General features: G+C 55.0%; 1 protein-coding gene across 13 annotated transcripts; it reads left to right on the plus strand.

Annotated features, from left to right (window-relative positions):
* Positions 1 to 400: 400 nt before the first annotated feature.
* On the plus strand, positions 401 to 12,760 carry Sema3b (semaphorin 3B). 13 transcript variants are annotated; one of them, XM_085688816.2, is made up of 21 exons: positions 401 to 634; positions 2,512 to 2,578; positions 2,959 to 3,064; positions 3,995 to 4,090; positions 4,375 to 4,561; positions 5,322 to 5,479; positions 5,659 to 5,721; positions 6,188 to 6,307; positions 6,387 to 6,480; positions 6,666 to 6,785; positions 7,541 to 7,686; positions 7,787 to 7,898; positions 8,005 to 8,074; positions 8,156 to 8,300; positions 8,597 to 8,816; positions 9,708 to 9,799; positions 9,882 to 9,923; positions 10,138 to 10,295; positions 10,398 to 10,453; positions 10,541 to 10,680; positions 11,075 to 12,760. In XM_085688816.2, exons 5-21 carry the CDS (start codon positions 4,453 to 4,455, stop codon positions 11,495 to 11,497), a joined length of 2,268 nt encoding a protein of 755 aa, XP_085544942.1. In that variant the 5' UTR covers positions 401 to 634; positions 2,512 to 2,578; positions 2,959 to 3,064; positions 3,995 to 4,090; positions 4,375 to 4,452; the 3' UTR covers positions 11,498 to 12,760. The 13 variants fall into 13 exon arrangements, with proteins under 13 accessions (XP_085544942.1, XP_085544945.1, XP_085544948.1 ...); XM_085688813.2 differs by lacking the exon at positions 401 to 634 and adding an exon at positions 1,882 to 2,058; XM_085688812.2 differs by lacking the exon at positions 401 to 634 and adding an exon at positions 2,157 to 2,434.
* Positions 12,761 to 12,813: the final 53 nt, after the last annotated feature.

The following is a 12,813-nucleotide window of genomic DNA, read 5'->3' on the forward strand; positions in this document are numbered from 1 at the left end:
AGGGCTTCCAGGGAGGCTCTCTATATCCAGTTTAGGGAATGTGTATGTATGCAAATGTAATTTATGTAAATGTCTGATGATAAGTACAGAGTGTCCTACAGTCTACTTCTGCAGCTTTCCTGGTGTAGCCCCTCCCTCAAAGGCTGTAGAGGCCCCACCCCTTCTCCCCTGGCTTCCCCACTCCACTCTGCTGGGCAATGAAGAAAACAGGAGTTAGTGTGGAACTGTGATGTGGCTGGTTGAGGGGGGGACTCCCCATCCCAGAGGGGTTGACCTCAGCTTGTGAGGAATGTGCACGAGGGAGGGAGGGAAGGCAGGGGTGGAGCCAGCAGGGGGAGGGCCACAGCTAAAGGCCCAAAGCTCTTTTTTTTTCCCTTTGGTTTTTTGAGACAGAATTTCTCTGTAGCTTTGGAGCCTGTCCTTGAACTTGTAAACCAGGCTGACCTCGAACTCACAGAGATCCACCTGTCTCTACCTCCTGACTGCTGGGATTAAAGGCGTGCACCACCACCTCCCGCTAGGTCCAAAGCTCTTGGTGGCGTCTCCTGCCGCTGCTCTTCCACCTCAGCTCTGACATGGCCCACTGAAGGGAAGGGCAACAGGCAAGGAAGGGAGGAACTGATCTTTCCAAAAGGTGGGCTGGGGGTCTCCTGGACATGGAGACCAGACTTGGGGTTTATGGGTGGGGACTGAGCTGTCAGTCCCTTGGCTTTTTCACAGGAGATTGGGGGCAAGTGTTGTTCTGTCAGGAAGCTAGGCTTCATGGCTGCGCCTTACCACCTCCTGGTACCAAGCTTCAGTCCTCACAGTCACGTGACCTGGTGCCTACGTGGCCAGTGGGGGACGGTTGTAACATGGAGACACCGGCTTTGATTGCAAAAGCAGGTGTGAGTAAGGCGCCTGAGATCCCAGGAGCCCAGGGCACTGGCATGTGCGCAGACTTCATCAGAAGGTGGGCTGTAGCAGCTATACTGCGGGCAGCCCAAGCGGGGTGCAAAGGAGTAGATTCAATGGCAGGGGAGGGGGTGGGGGGAGGGCCAACTGCTGCAACTTGGTGCGACAACCCAGTTATTTCCCAAAGGAAAAGCCACGGCCTCGGCAGGCTGTGCCGTCAGTGGGCAACCCACAGGAAGAACCCAGGCAGACCTGTGCTGTGCTCGTGGATGTCCCAGAGCAGGGGTGTAAGCAGGACCCCAACTGCCTCTCTGGGTTTCAGACCCAGGCCAAGATGGCCTCATTCCAGAGTCTTGAGAGTCTGATTGTGACACTTGAATACCAACACCTGAAGTGCTGTCTCTAAGGGACAACCCACCCCCAGCCAGGCATGATGAACCCCGGGATTGTGGGAAGAACCTGCTGCCCATCCATCCCTTCCTCTTCGAGGGAGGAGACATATCTGCAGGAACGAGCCACCTGTCTTGAGTGGGCCAGAGACAGCTCATTCCCTTGAACTGGAGGCAGTCTGGGCAGACTGGGGACACAGCAGGGGTGGGCAGGGGCCTCAAAGGCACTTGCTGATCTTGGCTGCTGGGTGGAAAATTGTAAACAGCCAAAGAATGTTGTTTGCTTGCATGAGGCCAGAGGAAGCTGGTCTGGTCCATGGGGAGAGGCAGTCAGCCCAGGAGCAGGGCACGACCTCATCCTAGAAGCCTTAAGTTCCTCTAGGCACCCTCCTGAACCCCTCTAGTTTCTCCTGCTGCCGCTACACAGGCAGGCCAGGAACACTGGGTCCTGAGGCAAGGCCTCAGAGTAGACTCCCGGGAAGATAAGTCTCCCCTTATCTCTGTCTGTGTCCCCTTATCTCTGACTGGCTGACACCCAGGCAGTTTGTAGCAAAACTGTGACAGACAGCGGAGGCTGGAGGTCTCTGACCGCTGAGATCCTGCTGTCAGCCTTGGGGAAACCGAGACGATATCCAGACCTTGAAAGTGCCCCTAAGAGTACAAACAGGGTACAGGACAAGATCCCAGGTACCTCCCTTACCTGGGCACCAAAGTCAAGAGTTAGAAGAGTCTGTCCTATCTGCCTTACCCCTGGCCCAGCACTCGAGAAGCAGAGGTAGGAGGAGCAGGAGCTGAAGGCCATCCTTGACTACCTAGCAAACTGGAAGCCAGCCCTGGCTACATGAGACCCTGCCTTCAAACAAACAAAAATAACTCTACAGAAACCTCCCTCAGGTGCCCGGCTCTGGCCTTGATGGGCAGGGCAGTCTTCCCAGCTTGGAAGAGAGGCTGGAGTCCATAGTACTCCACCTCCCAGCAGTCTTCTCCTGGCCCCAGCCTAGCTGGGCTCTCGGGATGGGCCCACACACTCACACTCAGCAGAAGTGAGATTTTTCTGTGTCTTCCCTCCCCCCCCCGCATCTTTTTTTCCTGCCTGGCTGTCATCACAGCCACTGAGGGCCAGACAGCTGAAGTTTTAAGAGGTCCAATTGGTAAGGAAGCCACTGGGGCTGGGGCCCAGGAGAGGGGAGGAGAGTGCCTTCCCTGACCTCTGACCCACCTATTACAGCCAGCTCCCAGGAACTGAGATTGCTGCTGCGGAGTGTCCAGTCATCCCTCAGCTGTGGAGGAGACAGGTGAGGACCGGACTGCCTGCTCTACCATTCCTTCCGCCGGCTGCACAAGGAGAACTGTCAGGGAGGGTCTCTGCCGTTTCTACCTGCTTTGTCTTAGCTGATTGCCAAGTTTCTGGGACTACTATTTGGGGCGCCCTTCACCTTGTGATCCAGCAGGAGAGGGCCACCTCTACCTGCTCGACCCTTGCTCCCATTCCACTCCTGAGGGGCCACCATCTCCAGCCAGTCCCAGCTGCCTGTGCCGGTCACCCGATCCACCCTGTAGCCCTGCAAACTTTATGGTATTCTGGGAGGTGGCTGGCCTAGTGGGGGCGGGGGCTTCTACTTAAAGGAGCCGTCAGAGGGTGCCCTGTGGGCCCTAGCCTGCTCCCCTTCTCCAGGAATGAGGGGTTAAGGTGGGAGACCCTTTTGCGGAGTTCTTGGAGGAGTGCGGGAAGACAGCCCATGTAAGCTTCACAGACTTCCTGACCCTGAGAAGAGGCAGAGGCAAGTGTCAGCAAATGAAAGGAGAGAGACTGGGGTCCTGACCTGGGAGGGGTCTAGAAGCTGGTGAGGGGCGGTAGAGACTAGAGGGAGGAGGGGTCTGTGACCTTGACCCCTGTGCCCAACCTGTCCTGCCTGCTCCCTTAAAGGAGGGTGGCCATAGCAGCCAGAACCTAGCTCCACCTGAGTGTGACAGGCAAAATGTCTGGTTCAGTGGAGAGGCTCAAAGACAGGAAAACTAAGACCCAGAATTGGAAGGGACTTGGAGGACAAATCATTGTTCTACCTGGAGAAGAGGGGTCGCCTTACTCCTCTCTCGGGACTCAAGCTTGACATTAGTCTCTGCATGCTTAGCTGCTTCCCCCCTTAGGCTGCAGAGAGGAAACAATTAGTGACAGAGAGGGGGAAGGGGGGCTGCTGAATTTGGCATGGGTCTGGGTGGGGGTCCTGGGAAGAACAGGTCCCATTTCTATGTTAGAGTCAAAGGGAGAGATTGATCCTGCTTTTGTATTCCCTTGCATGTCCACTATGCATGTCCACACATTAGCCCATGCACAGATGTGACCCATGTACCAAACAGGCATATTTTATGCTGGTACACACGGAATAGATTTACACACAATGCCACATAAGTGTATGCACATTTGCGCACCTGACAAATCTATACAGGTGTGGCATGTGTTTGCTCACAGACATTTATACATATGCATGTGCTCACACTGTTCATGTACGCATGTTCACGAAGGGACCCTCGGAGGAAACCTGTTCATATCCTTCGGCAGCCACAGCCTTGCTCCACTGCCCAAAGTCCCTCTGCATCTCCCTCCCCGTCAGTGGGTGCACAACCACCTCAGAGGCCTCAGCCCCTCCTGCCATTCTCCCTTCATCAGCTGTTTTGCTCATTGCACTTGGTGCCCTCTGAAATAACCACAGGATCTGACTCCTTGCTGGCCCTTTGCCCTTTACTGCCTGGGGACCTTGTCTGTGCCGTCGGTATCCTCGTCCCTGCCCCAGGCTGGCATGTAGTGGGTGCGTAGTGTTTGTGAATTAATGTTTGTGAGTATGTGTAGAGGAGGGGAGGTGACTGAGGAGGGTGACGTGGTGGGGCGGGTGCCTGCCAGTGCAGGGTGACCCTGAGGGTGTGCCCAGTGTGGGTGTGTCTCTGATTGTGGCCAGGCGGGGCACCCTTGGTGGAGAGGAAACGGTATGCGACCCCCCAGCCTCTTTCCCTAGGGGCTGTAATCTGATCCCTTGGGACTCCCCCATGCCCTCCCGCCCTTACCCTCTCTGCCTTGCTGCCGACTCTTTTCCAGATCCTGGGGCAGAGTCCAGGGCAGCTGAAGGCTCCTCCACACACGCCTGCTGAACCCTGAGCGCCCTGAGCTGCCGGCATGGGGCGGGCCGAGGCCGCCGCCATGATTCCAGGCCTGGCCCTTCTCTGGGCAGCGGGGCTGGGGGACGCTGCCCCTAACCTTCCACGCCTTCGGCTCTCCTTTCAAGGTAGGTGCACCTGGCAGATTGAGGGCGGGCTTGAGGTGAACAGGAAAAGGGCCCAGTGTGGAAAGACTTGCTGGTACCAGCATATGCATGCCCATCACTGGACACTTGCTGGGTTGGGGGCATTCTTAGGCCATCTCCAGTTAACCCTGTTCTAGCCTCAGGCCCAAACCTCTCTGCCTACATTCTCCTCATGCTTTCCCAAGGAGAACACCTACTGTCTCCATAGCAACAGTCCTTGTCTCTGTTTCATTCCCCATCCCAAGGCAAACCATGCCTCTTTGTAGGGAAGTCAAGGTTCTGGGGCCAGCAGAGCCCCTTCTTATTATACCCCTTGCACAGAAGCTGGGCCCTGAGCAGTGGCATTTGGTGGCCAACTGCTGAATCCAAGCTGGAAAGAGGGTGACAGGGAAGCCTGACTTGTTAGGGATGGAATTCTGCCTTTCCGTTCCTACCTGCTCTGCCTCTCCTAGATTCTGGTGTCCATGAGCCTGGCCTCCCAGCATGGCAATCCGCTTGTCTGTACATGTTTTCCTAAATCTTCTCTCTCCTGACTGGGCGCTGCACCACCTACCCTGTAACTCTGTCCGTGTACCTGGGTGGGCCAGTCTTCATACACATAAGCTCACATGCCTGTAAGTGTCCATGTGTGTGGTTTGGGTCACACAAATAGCCTTGGTCTGTAGACAGACAACCAGGCAGGGCCTTGAGGATGTTCCTGTCATGACAGGCAGGCAAGTACTCGGTGTATCTCTCCCTGCAGAGTTACAGGCCCAGCATGGTGTCCGAACCTTCAGACTGGAGCGCACCTGCTGTTACGAAGCCTTACTGGTGGATGAGGAGCGCGGACGCCTGTTCGTGGGTGCTGAGAACCATGTGGCTTCCCTCAGCCTCGATAACATCAGCAAACGAGCCAAGAAGGTGCCAGGGACCCCTAATCTTACCCAGTATAAGTGCTACCCCAGGGCAAAGCCTTAGGATCCTACTCCAGACTGTCTAAGCCCTAGGCTCTAGAGAAACCCAAAGGGGTGGGCAACTGGATGGAGAAATCCCCAAATAAAGAACATCCCAAGTCCCTAACCTGTGTTCCCACCCCATAGCTGGCCTGGCCGGCCCCTGTGGAATGGCGCGAAGAGTGCAACTGGGCAGGGAAGGACATTGGTGTGAGTGTCGGCTATTCAACGGGGAGGGGGGAGCACACGGAGGAGGGTGGGGGTGGGGAGGCCCTCACCCCAGGGTTGAGAGGTTGAGAGAGAGGCTAGCCTGTTCTGGCTAGGGTAAGGGCAGGGAGGTCAAGGCTGATGATGTCTGGAGGTGGTGAGTCAGGGTTGTTCTTGGGGGCATCTGAGTCACGGGGTGGGGGGGCTGTGCATATGTGTACTTCCTCATGTAGCCACCCTGTGAGGATAGGCAGGACTTGTCAGACAGTAGGGCACTCGGGTCCCTGGGGTCCCTGTGGTCCCTGGGGTCTCTGTGGTCCCTGTGGTCCCTGTGGTCTCTGTGGTCCCTGGGGTCCCTGGGGTCCCTGTTAGTGCTTCCCTGGACTGAACTGTAACTCCCGAGGGCTGTCTCCCTGGGGAAAGCCTGATTGCCTCCTCCTGCCCCACCCCTCTCCCACCTGCCTACCAGACGGAGTGCATGAACTTTGTGAAGCTGCTGCACACCTATAACCACACACACCTGCTGGCCTGTGGCACCGGGGCCTTCCACCCAACCTGTGCCTTTGTGGAAGTGGGCCACCGGCTGGAGGTAAAACCAGGACTTGAGAGCAGGGAAGCGGGGGTCACGGTGGAGGACCTGGCATTAACAGCCCCCACACACCTCCCAGGAACCCATGCTTAGACTGGACCTGAAGAAACTTGAGGATGGCAAGGGAAAGAGCCCTTATGACCCAAGGCACCGGGCTGCCTCCGTGCTGGTGGGTGAGTCCAAAGGCGGCACCCAACGTAACTCTAGACCCCCCTGGAAATCCTAGAACTTCACATGTCCCAAGGGCACCCCCTCAGATACCCTATAGCCTTGACTCCCTGAGCACCCCCAGAACTCCCTAGGCAACTTTTACTCCGATAGTTTGCAGCTGGCTGAACACCCCTTGCCCTGTCTGCAGGGGAAGAACTGTATTCGGGGGTGGCAGCAGACCTCATGGGCCGGGACTTTACCATCTTCCGCAGCCTGGGCCAGAATCCGAGTCTCCGAACAGAACCCCATGATTCTCGCTGGCTCAATGGTGAGAAGCTTAGTGGGAACACCTGGGAGGGAACTGCCATCCTCCACAGGGAAGATGCCACACAAAGAAAAAGCAAGAGAGCGATGGGTGAAGACTCTCCAAGTGTGTCCCATAATCAGGCACTGTGCCAGGGTCCCAGAACCGGGCAAGCGCCTTTGAGTCCATGAATCTCAGAACAAGCACATAATGACATAAATTCCGGGGACCATGACGCCCCTGGAAAGTAAAGGGAAAAGGAGTTTGGGTTGAGGAAAGGAAGTAGTTGCTGGGAGGAGGTACAAGTTATTAACAGCTTCCAGAACACAAGAAAACCAGCTAACGGAATTGGGAGAGCATTCCAGATAAGGGGAATGACTAACTCAAAGGCCCTGAGGCCAGCCAAGAAACAAACTCAGAGAACTAGTACCGATAGGAGTCCTTTACTATGGGACAGTAGGAGGAACGGAAGGAGGGAGAGGGAGTATTTGATCTGGTAGGGAGGAAAAGTTTATGAATGAAGGTGAAAACAGATACCCCATCTCCGTCTTTTCCTGGCACGTGTAAGAAAGTGTTGCATGATCAGAAACCCTGTAAAGGGGAGCGGGACAGCCTGCTTGTGCTTGTAGCTATGGTCTCTACTGCCGCCTCGTGGCTGCTTCTTGCTTTGCAGATGCTGATCTTGGGGATGGGTCTTGGAGTTGCAGGAGTCTACTGATGGGTAAAATGCTGGGGCCAGGATTAGGACCCGCTGATACCATGCCTCCTGTTTGGTCTAGAACCCAAGTTTGTCAAGGTCTTTTGGATCCCAGAGAGCGAGAACCCTGACGACGATAAAATCTATTTCTTCTTCCGTGAGTCTGCGGTGGAAGCAGCACCGGCAATGGGACGAATGACTGTGTCCCGCGTTGGCCAGATCTGCAGGGTAAGGAGACACTGGGCCATTCGCTCCCTGGTTACCTTTGCTCCGACCCTTTGCCTGCAATGAATGGTCTTGTGCTCATCCCCTCCGATCCTGTGAACAGAATGACCTGGGTGGCCAGCGCAGCTTGGTCAACAAATGGACCACATTTCTGAAGGCGAGGCTTGTGTGTTCAGTACCTGGAGTTGAGGGTGACACCCATTTTGACCAACTTCGTGAGTGTCTTAAATGAGAGACGGCATCAGGGGAGGAGCCGAGGGTGCAGAATCCAGGAGCCTGGGGTGGTGTGTACTGCTCTGCCAACCTTTCCTTTTCTTACAGAGGATGTGTTTCTTTTGACCTCCCGGGACCGCCAGACACCACTTCTCTATGCCGTCTTTTCCACCTCCAGGTGAGGGGCCGGAAGTGGGAGTTCCCTTGGGCAGTCAGTTTGGCTTGCGGGCGCTCACTTCGTTCTCTTCATTGCTCGCAGTGGCGTCTTCCAGGGCTCCGCTGTGTGCGTATACAGCATGAATGACGTGCGCCGAGCCTTCTTGGGACCCTTTGCTCACAAGGAGGGGCCTACACATCAGTGGGTGTCCTACCAGGGTCGTGTCCCCTACCCACGACCTGGCATGGTGCGTTGCTAGGGACTGCTTGCAACAATCAGCTTCGAAGTCTCAAGGGTAGAGAACTTGACTTTGGCCTGGGGGTTTTGTCGGGGGTCCGATTTCTTCCTTCTGGTATGGGTGAAGAAATGTCGCCCCCATATGACAGAACTGCAGAGTGAGACCATGTGCCCTTTCAGCCTAAGGTTCACCGGGAAAGGCTCTTGTCCCTTCTTACCTTTCCTGTTCCTGGAGGCTCTGAATGAAGGGGCTGACCACGAAATCCTAAGTGTGTATCTCTGCTTGACGTGCCTTGCCTTCCGTAGTGCCCCAGCAAGACCTTTGGCACCTTCAGTTCCACCAAGGACTTCCCAGATGATGTTATCCAGTTCGCTCGGAACCACCCTCTCATGTACAACCCAGTCCTGCCCGTGGGGGGGCGCCCTCTCTTCCTCCAAGTGGGAGCTGGGTACACCTTCACCCAGATCGCTGCAGACCGCGTAGCAGCTGCCGATGGACACTACGATGTTCTCTTCATTGGTACAGGTCAGGGTCTCATCACAATAGCTAGTCCATAGGACACAGAGCCCCATCTAATATCTACACCTTTGTCTGGGCTATGGCCCCACTTTCCGAAGGCTGCCCTAGCTATTCATTCTAACTTACTTACAATTTTCACTTTTTCATGCCCTAACCGCGATGAAGGTGGAGACAATGCCTGTGCATGTGCGTACAGACACACACACACACACACACATTCATGCACGTGTGCATGGATATACCAGGTTTTTTTTCTTTTAGGTCACAGGGACTTGTTAGAGTTTTGAATGCTCAGCCTGGCTTAGCTTTGTTTCTGGCTAGTTCTTAAATTAACCTGTTTCTCTCAATCTATATTTTGCCTCAGGGCTTTTTACCTTTCCCTCTGTATGCCCGACTGTGTCTGCTGGCTGACATCTCCCTGTCTTTCTCCCTCATTCTCTCGTTCATCTATTTATTCTCCCTGCCTGCCAGTCCTGCCTATTCCGCTCCTGCCTAACTATTGGCCATTCAGCTTTTTATTTTATTTTTTTAAAGATTTATTTGTTATGTATACAACATTTTGCCTCCATGCATGCCCCCACACCAGAGGAGAACACCAGATGGTTGTGAGCCACCAGGTGGTAGCTGGGAATTGAACTCAGGACCTTTAGAAGAGCAGCCAGTGCTCTTAACCACTGAGCCATCTCTCCAGCCCCCAATCAGCTTTTTGTTAGCCCAATCAGGTGCCTTAGGCTGGCAAGGTGCAACAGTAAACACATTTTTACATAATTAAACAAATGCAGCAGAAACAAATGTAACACGCCTTTGCCCAGTTACAATGACACCCCACAGCACTCAGGCGGGCACTGCACTTGCTTGCAGGGAAAAGCAAGTCGCTCCCTCTTCTCACTCCCACAGATGTGGGCACAGTGCTGAAAGTGATCTCGGTCCCCAAGGGCAGCCGACCTAACTCTGAGGGACTTCTCCTGGAAGAGCTGCAGGTGCTTGAGGTGAGGCTTCGTCCCCAGTCACTCTAGGACACATCACCCCAACTCATTGAACGCTGATTCTCATGTCCTGCCTCCCTTTCAGGACTCTGCCACCATCACCAGCATGCAAATCTCCTCTAAAAGGGTGAGTAATTGAACTCTGAGGAGCACCACCAGCCAGCACCCCAACTGTCTTGCTTTTCCTTAGTCTTCACAGCCCAGAGTTCAGGAATAGCTTGTGCTTTGCTAGACAATGTGACCTTAGTGTTCGCATCTGTCAAGTGGGTAGAAGGCTGCCTGACGGAAGGGAGCCAGGTAAGGGCTGCCCTCAATCAGACTGGAGTTCTTGTGCCCTCTAGCACCAGCTCTACGTAGCATCGCCGAGTGCGGTGGCCCAGATTGCATTGCATCGCTGCACGACCCTAGGCCGCGCCTGCGCAGAATGCTGCCTGGCCCGTGACCCTTACTGTGCTTGGGATGGATCAGCCTGCACACGCTTCCAGCCTACTGCCAAGAGGTGGGCTGGCTTGGAGTCTGGATTGGGCCACTGGGAGGGCGGGGTCACTTACTGCTCCACCACCAGCAGAGAAGGGTTTACAGGTTTTAATATCTTCCTCAGGCGGTTCCGAAGGCAAGACATAAGGAACGGTGACCCTAGCACCCTGTGCTCTGGGGGTGAGTATCCCATCAACTCCTACCCTCAGGCCTTGAAATTGCCACACCCAGCCTTACCTTGTCTGAATTTTACCTTCATGTCTCAAGACTCCTCTCACCCTGCGCTGTTGGAGCGGAAGGTCTTAGGCGTGGAGAACGGCAGTGCCTTTCTGGAGTGTGAGCCCCGCTCGCTACAGGCGCATGTGGAGTGGACCTTCCATCGTGCAGGGGAGGTGGCTCACACCCAGGTGTGCCTCCCTCCACCCTTCCTAAGCAGGCCCATCTAAGAGAAGCCATCCCCTGCCCAAGGAGGCCTTTGACTTGTACCTCACAGGAGTCCAGTTCAATGAGGCCCTGAAGTCAGATTCCTTACCCGTTCAGTCCTTAGTTGAACTCCACAGCCCAGTGATGCCCCACTGTGTCCAACTGGACTCCTGACCCACCCTCTACCTCAGCCCACCGAGGTTTCCTGTCTCCCTCATCCCTCATTCAACTAACCCCTCTCACCCAGATAGAATCTTCATCCTAAGGCTTCCTATTCCTGCGCACCTAGCCTCTAAGTGAGTATGGCCGCCATCTATGATCCTCGTCCAGCTTTGGCTCCAAATGACCCTTTGCTTCTGTGCCTGCCCTCACACGCAGGTGCTTGCCGAGGAGCGACTTGAGCGGACATCCCGGGGGCTGCTGCTGCGTAGGCTGCGGCGCCAGGACTCCGGCGTGTATCTGTGCGTTGCGGTCGAACAAGGCTTTTCACGGCCACTGTGTCGCCTGGTGCTGCACGTGCTGAGTGCGGTGCAGGCCGAAAGACTGGCACGGGCTGAGGAGGCAGCAGCCCCTGCACCCCCAGGCCCTAAACTCTGGTACCGAGACTTCCTGCAGCTGGTGGAGCCGGGCGGCGGTGGAGGGGCAAACTCCCTGCGAATGTGCCGCCCGCAGCCTGGGCCCCGTCCGCAGCCTGGACCCCACTCTGTGGCAGCAGAGTCACGTCGGAAGGGTCGCAACAGGCGGATGCATGCCTCTGAGCTGCGTGCTGAGCGTGGGCCACGTAGTGCAGCACACTGGTGACTGGGCTGTCCCCACACCGGGGACCAGGCTGGATATGACACTCAGAAGAGGGGGCAAACGTCAGAAAGACATACGCGTTGTGGCTGGGGCACACTGAGGTCCTTGGGCCAATAGAGAGACACCTAACTCATAATACATAGGCCCTGGCCAAAGGGTAGCCGAGCCAGCTAAATTGTTAACAAGATAACCCGCGAATGTAGCCTCAGAAGAGTAGTCCAGGCTTAATTCAGGTTCTAGCCTGCATGGAGCGGACAGAGAAGTGGGGCTCCATAGTAGACCAGGGCCAGAGAGCTGTCTTGAGTGTCTGCCCTGGAGGAAGCATTCTTTCTTGGGCAGCGAGCAGAAAGTTATGAACAGATTAGGCTGTTGGATTCCAGGTGAGGCAGGCCAACTGTACTAAAGTAATGCAATAAACACATTATCAGCTGACGTTGGAATGGCCCCAGCAGATAACAGGTAGTCCTTGACCTTGCTGGGAGCTACGGGTATTGTCCTAGCAGTCCAAAGTCCTAAATTTTTCTCATCTTAAATTGCTGTTCTGCTGGGTGGTGGTGGCACTTACCTTTAATCCCAGCACTCTGGAGGCAGAGGCAGGCAGTTCTCTGTGAGTTCGAGGCCAGTCTGGTCTAAAGAGCTAGTTCCAGGTCAGTCAGGGCTACACAGAGAAACCCTGTCTTGAAGGGGGAAAAAAAAAGTTTGCTGTAGTGAAGATCCAAAGTGGTATTAGATGATCCAGCTGGCTCCAGTGAGCCTCCGGGGGTGCTGACATGCGCAGTGCATTCTCCAACTATTAATGGCAGGGCTAAGCTCTCCGATGGAAAAACAAACAGTACTGGATGTTGTGGGCAAGAATGTGTGCAGAACTCACTGAAGGGCTGACACTTGAGCTGAAAGATAAGAAGGAACCAGTCACAGGATGTCTGGTGGCAGAACATTCCAGGACGGAAGAACCAGTCCAAAGCCTTGGCATGGGGAACAAACCTGCCAAGTCTGAGGAACGTCAAGGAGGCTAATACGATAGTGTGACGTGATGGATTCAGGATGTTTGGGAAGGTAGACCCCCTTCCCAGCCTTGCTTTGCACAGTCGAGAAGAAGCAGAACAGAGTTCGCTCGCACACTCACTAAGGCCTGGAAACTGGACCGGCTGCCCTCCAGAGTGAGCAGCGCTGCTGTACATCCTCCCTCACCCCGATGTGGCCTGTTAAGCCCTTGTGGAGAGGAGGGAGAGGGAGGATCAAGACTACTTTGTGCTAAATCCTTTAGTCATGTCTCTGCATTTTTTATTCTCAGTACTATTGGCTAGGACCCCTTGCTC

The sequence above is a fragment of the Myodes glareolus genome, chromosome 4, assembly GCF_982192425.1.
Source record: "Myodes glareolus chromosome 4, mMyoGla1.1, whole genome shotgun sequence".
Lineage (NCBI taxonomy): Eukaryota > Metazoa > Chordata > Mammalia > Rodentia > Cricetidae > Myodes > Myodes glareolus.